This window comes from Apteryx mantelli, chromosome 4, assembly GCF_036417845.1.
Source record: "Apteryx mantelli isolate bAptMan1 chromosome 4, bAptMan1.hap1, whole genome shotgun sequence".
Taxonomy (NCBI): Eukaryota; Metazoa; Chordata; class Aves; order Apterygiformes; family Apterygidae; genus Apteryx; species Apteryx mantelli.
Genome location: NC_089981.1, coordinates 74,292,562 through 74,301,511, shown reverse-complemented (window position 1 = coordinate 74,301,511; position 8,950 = coordinate 74,292,562). Strand labels below are relative to the sequence as shown.

The 8,950-nt window shown below is 37.4% G+C and overlaps 1 protein-coding gene across 3 annotated transcripts in view; it reads right to left on the bottom strand.

The window, feature by feature from the left end:
* Nucleotides 1-471: 471 nt before the first annotated feature.
* Nucleotides 472-8,950, bottom strand: part of BDKRB1 (bradykinin receptor B1) — a 41,588-nt gene continuing 33,109 nt past the window's right edge. The window contains exons 1-3 of one of the 3 annotated variants that reach the window (XM_013940727.2): nucleotides 6,833-7,676; nucleotides 5,195-5,246; nucleotides 472-2,414 (exon numbers count right to left, since the gene is read on the bottom strand). In XM_013940727.2, coding sequence (XP_013796181.1) covers nucleotides 1,319-2,404 — 1,086 coding nt within the window. In that variant the 5' untranslated portion in view covers nucleotides 2,405-2,414; nucleotides 5,195-5,246; nucleotides 6,833-7,676 and the 3' untranslated portion in view covers nucleotides 472-1,318. The other 2 variants (XM_013940726.2, XR_001292274.2) reach the window with 2 other exon arrangements.

Genomic DNA, 8,950 nt, shown 5'->3' with positions numbered 1-8,950 from the left:
TACAGTGTACAAGACTGAATGGGCTTTATAATAACTAATTAAATAAACGGTTATAAAAATGATGTGCTTGTATGCCCCTTTCTGCACTCAGCATCTGTCTGGGTGAACAGACCTTTTTCCTTTGAATTGACACTATGAGTATATCCCTTTTTAATATAATAATATTGTCTTTATATGCACATACTTTTACAGTTATAGGAAGAGATATCTCAGTTATCTTAAGTCTATTCTACAACTGTAACTGTGATGAAAAAGAAGTTTCCTTCTTCTTCATCTCCTGTCTGGTATATTATTATTATATCCCCATTATTATTACCACTAATAATAACAGAGTTTATATCCTAGAAGCAGTAAGGATTTCTAATCACAGAACTATGTGATTAGAGTATGTGGGCTCTTGCCCGAAGGAACTGAAAACCAAAGTGAAAAAGACAGCAGAGCCAATGAACATAAAAAAGAACAAGTCTATGGTAAAATGAAATGTTATGCAGTTTAGTAATTTTGATTCATAAGAACATAAATGTATATAAATGTGGGATTTGCCTCAAAAGAAAAATATACCAAAATAATACAGTATGAATGACCATCTCTGGTGTTTTCATATACAGAAAATGAAAAGAATCCTTGCCTACTTGATGAGTTGTGAGTAACATTTTGCTGGACCCCCCGCAAAAAGTCAGATTTTGAGAAGGATATTGGGTTGTTTTGCTTTTTTTTTTTTACAGCCTGTGCACACTTTCTTTGTTTTACATTGTCTTGTACAATATTCATTCACCAAATATATTTAAAATGCAAAAACAGTTCTTCAAATATTCCATATGTTACAGTAATAATACAAACCATGAAAAATACTGTTAAAAGTAACTGGAGCTGTTCTACAATTGCTCAAATGCAGTGACAGCTGAGGATTAATCTCATATTTGCCCTGAAATATGTATACCACAATTTTATATATAGTGTTATCAGTGATACAGTAGTTGTCGTCATAGACACAATGCAGTAGAACGCTTAATCGGTTTACAGGTTTCTGTAAATAAAACATACTTCTGACACCTGGTCAAAGAGGTTTTTTTTCAAGTCACTGAAAATTGATGAGACAGGTTAGATTATTTGCTATGACATTCTGGTATCACATGTTATGCATTTGTATGGGTAGCACAGAAAAAGAAAAGCAAACCAAAGGACAAATAAGCAGTCAAGTGATATATTTTAATAAATAATTAGCTTAGTCTGAATGCCGTATCAGTGCAATTCATATTTATTTTAATGCCATTTAAAGTAAGCTGTAATATCAAAATTAATATGGAACAGAGAATCATTAGGTTAAGCTACTCCTGACTGGGAACAAGTTGAAATATGGTGACTTTTCTTTTAATGATACCCAGCTCAAAGAAAACCTACAGGGAATAAACTGTGAAAAAACTTGCAAAACCTTTTGCCTGAAATATTTCCCAACAAAGACATAAATCACAGGGTTAATGCAACTGTTGGTGATAGCCAGGGCAGAAGTAAATTGCTGGCCAAAGTTGACCAGTTCTTCCCAGATGCAGCCTTTGACCACTTCCATCTGGAATAATATATCAAGGAATGTAAAAAGATGGAAAGGAGTCCAACACAAAAGAAACATCAGCACCACTATGAAGATCAACATGGTAGCTTTAGTGTCTCTGTGGTCCTTGCAACTCTTTGTTCTGAGTGCTCTTTGTTCTCTGCTGTTTTCTCGTAGGGAGTGAATGATGCAAAAATTAAGGAAGACGATTGCAGTAGACGGCAGTGCAAATCCCACTATGTTGAATACCAGACGCTCAGCTGTTATCCATAATGGGGTGGGGAAGTCTAAAGCGCATGCTGAGATATTCCACTGGGGAAAGTGTTTCACAGTCCGAAATGCAAAGGTTGGGATGCTGACAAGTATTCCAAAGACCCAGATGAGCAAGCAGATCCCTTTAGCCACAGTTTTGTTTCGTATCGCTCTGTTGCTCAAGGTATGAACAAAAGTCAAATAGCGATCCAAGCTCACTGCCACGAGCGAGTAAATGCTGGTGTACATGTTTAGGCTGGTGGCTGCACTGGTGCTACGACAAAGGAAATTGCCAAATGGCCAGTTAAATTCATTCCTGATGTTCTCTGCCCAGAAAGGGAGGCACATGAGGAAGATAAGGTCAGCAACAGCTAAGTTAATAAGGTAGATTTCAGCTATCTTTAGGGAGCCCTTGTATAATGAATAAATGAAGAGAACAAGTGCATTTCCAAGCATGCCAATAACACAGATGGTGTCTATATATGTGGGTACTATAGAGTATACGATTTTCCACCAGTCATCTAACTCTGGGCAAATAACTGAGTCGCTCTCATTTTCACTCTGGTTTGAGGAGGGAATGTTCAGTAGATGACTTTCAGCCATTTTCTTTATTCTGAAATGAAAAGGAGACCTCTTTGAAATAAGGCATAGAATTCTAAAAACTGTCTCCTATCAGTGCTGTAGCAAACATTTAATGGCTCACTGATTTTTATAGGCTGGATATATCCATGATTCATGCATATAAAGGTCAGAACTGTTCCCTATACTGACAAAAATGAAACTTCCTCTACATCCCATGAAATTTCCTCTCTTTAATGACATTGTTTAAAGTGGCACAGAGGAAGGTAAGTGCCAATTTAATATAAGTTGATCTGCATTTCTCTCCCAGACTAATGACAGAAACAGAGTGGAATTCCAGTTCCCTGAGAACAGTGGGAGTCATGCTGGTCACACAAAGCAAGCTCTGCACCCTTCCCTGCCTTTTCTCTTACTCTTATTTCCTGGGCTGAGTATAACTTTAGCAGGATGATGCTAGTTTTCCTAGGGATGGGAATGCTGCTCATTCTCTGTATGCATCATTTGTTTGGTTAACTTCACATTCTGTTGTTCTCTATCAGTTCCTCTCTTCCCAAACTTTGGGTTCAAAAATACTGTTAGATTAGACAGCTCATTGCCCTCAGATGTCAGTTGTTGCAGTAATAAAACACCCTCTTCTGCCTGTGACTGTTCCTAAAATTCAGCATAAAACTGAGCTGAAAGGAAGGCCTTCGCAGCTCTAAATTCACAGCACACTTCTCCTGTCTGTACGGAGGAAGCTCCTGTTCAAAAACTTCATCTGAGTTCAGCTGGAGAGAGGCAGCCCCAGACTCCATAGCATTTAGACCTTCATTAGCAATGGCAATACCTTTATTTCTATCTGGTAGCTAAGTGGGAGCTTGTGCAGTAATGAAAGCATCGGTAAAACATTATTCCCCTGTGAAATTCCATTCAGTTACCAGAGAGTTGCCTCCTACTGTGACTTTAGTCTCCTGGTGCTCTCATGCATGACCATAGTATCTGGATCTTAGTTTTTATAGGCATCTAGTCTTGGACCTGTTACGGTAGGCAAGACATTACTGATCCTGTGGTGACATTTAGCATTTCAGTGTTTCATATGCAAGTGGAGCATGTTAATTATAAAAAAGAATGCACTTAAAAAAGCAGCATGTTGCAATCAGCCAACCTGGATGTTAACTTCCTGCTACAGCTATTTAAATTGCTCTTTCTGCTTCTGTATTTTTACACCATGGAGATAGCTAAGGATAGAGTTTCTGAAGAGAGCACTTAGGGCTGTTCTTCATCCCTTTAACTTATATGTACCACCTTAGTGACATCTGTGTCTGAGTAGCTTGCAGTCCCTAATGTACTTATCTTTGTGAGGCCTCTGGGAATTAGAGTAGTAATATTCCACTTCAAGCAATTTGGTACCTAATACACAGAACATTTTTCACTATTGTAGAATTAAGTCAGCAGCAAAGTTTTAGCTGAGTTTATAAACTCAAGCTGGCTGCCTTGTCAGGAACTGGGTTACAGTTCAAGTTAACACAGCTCTGTGGCTTTTAACATGTTCCCCATCAACAGTCTGAATGTTAGCTAGTTTACTGATGGTCTCATGCAATCTAAGAGAACTTTGGAGGATCTAAAACTGCAGAGAAGACAGCCAGAGAAAAAGTAAATGACTGATTAGCATCAGAAAGGCTATTTATGAGAGGGCAGGAATCTAACCCTTGTCATAGCAGGAGGCTGGTTAAGGTGTGATAGTAGTGGAAAAAAATCTCTAACAATATTATATGTCAGAAATAACGTGGAAGAAAGGTACCAGTGAAGCATTTCTTTCTGTAAACAAATCTTTTTCTTTTACTAAATATGGAGGAAAAAGAAGTGCTTATTATCCTTGCCCATTTTCAGATCGCTTCTTGGTATCAGTTTGTGCCAGTCATTTTGTGCACATTATGTTGTCTGTGGGCTGGAGCCACAAATTCATTCATCATGGGCTAATCTAAAAACTTCAGGAACATTTCCTTTCCAGTACAATTTAGATTTTGACCGATGGCAATTCTGACTTCCCATTCAGTTAGTAATTGCAAGGTACATGCAGTTTCTGTAGAGTTTGTATTATCGGGAAAGCCTTTTCAAAAGTGTATTAGCCAATGACCTAGCACTACCACAAGCCACAATACTTTTTTAAACTTACTGCTCCAGATGCCTTGTTGACAGCAAATGCAATGCATATTCAGTTGTTTAGGTCCTTTCTTCTTCAAAGGCTATTTTCTTCTGTAAGTATTTTTAAGTATTTAGTGCTAATGGACAATTAGCTGCTTGAATGGTTTTCAGTTGATGTACTTAGCACAATGTAGTCAGCTTTTATGCAAATAATGATGCTTCTTTTGCCTACTTTGAACTCAGTTCTGATAAATTTGCATGTACAATGAGTCTGTTACCATTATTACTATTAAGGCATAGTTCCCTGTTAGGATCATGTGTTTTGGAAACACTAAGCAGATATAGTCTGAGCTTTGGGAACAATCTTAAAAGCAAAAATTACTTTGAAGGAGAAAATTTTATAATCATCAGACCAGCATATTCTACTATACAGAAATTAAATAAATTGAACCATAATATGGTGATATTTAATCATATCAATATTTAATCAATAATATAATACAGTGATATTTTTGCACACTAAGAAAATTCATCCTGAAGTTCAAAGTCAGTTGCGCAGTGAAAGAGAAAGAGAAACACTGTGCATAGAAACTGTGCATATGAGAACTGAGAAAACAAAAGATTTTTTTGTATAAAAAGTATGTGAAATACTTTTAATAAAGGTAAAATATTAAAAACAGATAGACATACCTACTCCTTGTCCTTCCTGGTAGTTCAGGTGAAACTTCAAGTTCAGAAACAGCTGGTAAACAGCAAGACAGTGGTTAGTAATGGAATTCAAATATGCATCCTGAGGCACAACTTTCTGAGTGCTGTCTGAGCATTTTCTTGGCCATGCATGATGTTATATTTTGGAAGAAAGCCCTAAGTGTTTTTTTTCCCCTCCCCTTACTTTTCCAAATGTCAGCTGTAGTAATTTCCAAAGCATGTGAAATAATTCATTCTTGTGGTGAAGTTATATAAACCACATACCATATCATTCCCCTTCACATGTCCATTAATTAAAGGTCTGCAGTAAGGTCCTTGGCAATTCTAAGTTCCTTTGTGTGGTTAACTATTATCTGCAACAATGACAACTTCATGCAGCTCTGAATCACCCTCTCAGTGCCAATGCACACAAAACCAAACTTTGTACTAGCTTTCTGCAGTGATGGGAGCTCTTCTCTCTACCAGCCTGGGCCAGTGACAGTTTTGAAGTGAAGGTGGTCCTGCATACGTGGTGTCTCACGCTGAGGAGCTGGGGTTAAAGCAGACCACTTCAGCTCCCACCACAAGAGGAGAGCACATGAGGCATCTCTAGGAGAAGCGAGGGTGTGCAAGGAGTAGTACTGTTGCCAAAGCTTGTGCTTGAGGCTCACCAGAGCAAAATGGAAATCAGTTTGTACTTATTTATTACAGGAATAATAGTCCAGCAATCTCAAAACAGGTGTTTGGGAAGGGCTGCTGAAGCTTGTACCCACTAAAACCAGCCTTTCCACCAACTTTGAAAACTGATGTCCTTTGCACCCTGCTGTTGCTGTCCTGTGTATGAATCTCTGTGTACATTACTCCTCAGTAGTGCACAATGACTGCTGTATTTTCTCAGACCTGCAGCCATAATTAATCTTGGTTTTGTCTGATTACCTTCTTGGAGCTTATAGTCTGAGACTAGTTTTTTCAAAACTCAGTTTTATCTTTGTTCATTCTGACTGTCCTCTGATTAGAGCAATATATACAAAAAATACCAGATCTGATGTCTCCCAGATTTTGAAATCCAAATCTCTCTTAAGTACATATGTGTAAACTATAGGACTTTTCAACTATTTGTTAAAGAACAGTGGGAAATTATCAGGGGACTGGAATGTAATTTACTTACATTAAAACATTCTTCCCATTGCCTACTTAGCCAATGAATGCACTATCTCTCTGAATTCTCATTTCACAGTGTCCATTCTTGTTTGACAAGTGAGCCATGACATGACCATGTTGGCTTCACTGTGATATCGTATTATGAACTTCACTGTCACCATGATAAATACTTTTATCTCAAGCCTATTTCTTTCTTTGAAAAGATTCTAAGTTAGGTCAATGCAAATACTGGCAAAACTGACACAAACTTGAAAAATTGTTCTGACTGAACACCATCATTTTTGAAAAAACGCAAAAAAAACAAACGATTTGAAGATTTAAAATGTATACATGCTTTTTTTTTAAATTTAAATTACATCTTATTTCAACATTTATTAAATATCATTTTATTAAATAATCAAAGCATTATTAAAAATACCTCTCAAATGAAGTTACAAATGAGTATTTTTGACTTCTTGATTTCTGAAAAATGTTACAAACCTTTTTTTTTTGGTGATGACCTGAAACATGTTATTTTTTGAATCGCATGTGACCTGAGGGATCCTAATAACCCAGACAGGATCAATCTCTAAACATCACAGCCCACACTATGACTCACTAAGGTAAGCGCAATGCAACAGGAGATCTTCGTCACAGACCTTCCCTAACTTCCTTTTTGCTTACGCTAGTTCATTTCTGTGTTTAAGTTATTTTTTCATAAAGAAGGACATTTGAGCAATAACAAGATGTCTGGAATTCAGCCTTGCTTAGACATGAATCTTTAAAAGCAGCCAACATCCACATTCATTCACATTTTCTGAATTGCAAACTGCAGCTGTGTCTCAAATCTAACTCATAAAAAACACAGTCTTATGAAACTCATCCCTTCAAAATGGGATCAAAGTGTTGGTTTGTAAATCCCTTCCCTCCTCCTCTCTGCAAAAATAATCTCTTCTTTTCCATTTTTCATTGTCTTCTTTAGAACTTTTTTCAGAGGTGGAGAGATATTCAAAATGGGGAATCTATTCATCTGGGAGAGACTGTGAAATGAATTGGTTCAGTTATAGCTCCTGACTCATAAAGATCTTAGAACAAGTCTGTATAATGAGCTTTAACTTCATAAAAGAGTGGGTTTAATTCACTATTTCTTTGCAACTTATCAATGTTTATAAATATCTGATTGGAAGGTGTAAAGACGAAGCGGCCAGACTCTTCTCAGTGGTGCCCAATGACAGAACGAGAGGCAATGGGTGCAAACTGAAATAAAGGAAATTCCACTTGAACACAAGAAAATACTTCTTCACTATGACGGTTGTTGAACATTGGAACAGGTTGCCCAGAGAGGTTGTGGAGTGTCCATCCTTGGAGATATTCAAAACCCACCAGCTGTGGTCCTGGGCAACCTGCTTTAGGTGACCCCACTGGAGCAGGGGTGGTTGGACCAGATGATCTTCAGAGTTCCCTTCCAACCCCAACTATGCCGTGATGCTGTGAACTTGGGTCTTCATCTAAACCCACAAAAAGCATAGAATGATTTGGTAATGTTTTACACTTTGCACAGATGAAAGGAAAGTGCAGGATCAGGTTTAAAAGTATCTGTATTACAGTGAACAGTTAAAAGGGTTTTCCTGTGTATACATAATTAAAATGCCTCTGTATATTGTTGCCTTCAACCTGGGATACTCACAGCACATTAGTTTATGGTTTAAGCTTATATGATCTTCAGTCATCTTGTCTGTGTTGACTTTCCTGTAAAAAATACACATTCTTTAAGGGTGCATAGGGATTTACAAATGCTCACTGGGCCTCTCTGATAATAAAGATTAACCAAATAGATTGATCAAGACAGACATAACACATTACATAGTAGACAAATGGTAGAAATCAAAAACATCTCAGGAGTTCTGGTTCTCAGTCCAACAGTCCAACCATTAAAAATCCTATTCCTCTTAGCATAAATTGGAACCTTTAGTGCACTGATCTGAACAAATTATCTTTTGGGGACAACATGAATTTAACAGACTGATTTTCCTTAATGACATGGTCTCTAAATCAACCCACTTATTTGCTATGACAAACCATTTGTTCTGGAAGCTGGAAAAAACGTTTTTTGATGCAACCTTGTGATATAAAGTTCCTTGTTTAGCTTGACTAGATTTCTTTATATCTGCTGTAGACAGAGTTTGCTAAGGAGAGCTTAAACTCGAGTGAAATGATTTACAATTCCTAATGAGCTGACCTTGGTAGCATCGCAGTGCAGTAATAATCAAGCCCTATTAACTACATTTTATGGAGGCAGAAACAGAAAAATGTGGAAGGTGCCAGTATAGCCCAGAAACCCACAATGTGTTGATGGAAGAATGGAAAGAAAGAATGATCCAATGGCTATAGTACTGCTTGGGGATTTGGAAGACTTGAATTGAGTTTCTGACTTTTCCACAGACCTCCTGACTAAGAAAGAGCAATGCTGTCCTGTCCACAACAAACACAATTCTGTTGTTTCAGCTCACTTTCCTATGGTACAACAGGAAGTGAAAGAAATTATCTGCACCAGTTGCTTTTCAGATCAGTCATTCCAGAGTGAAAGGATACATGCTAAAGAAGAAAATGTCAACAAAT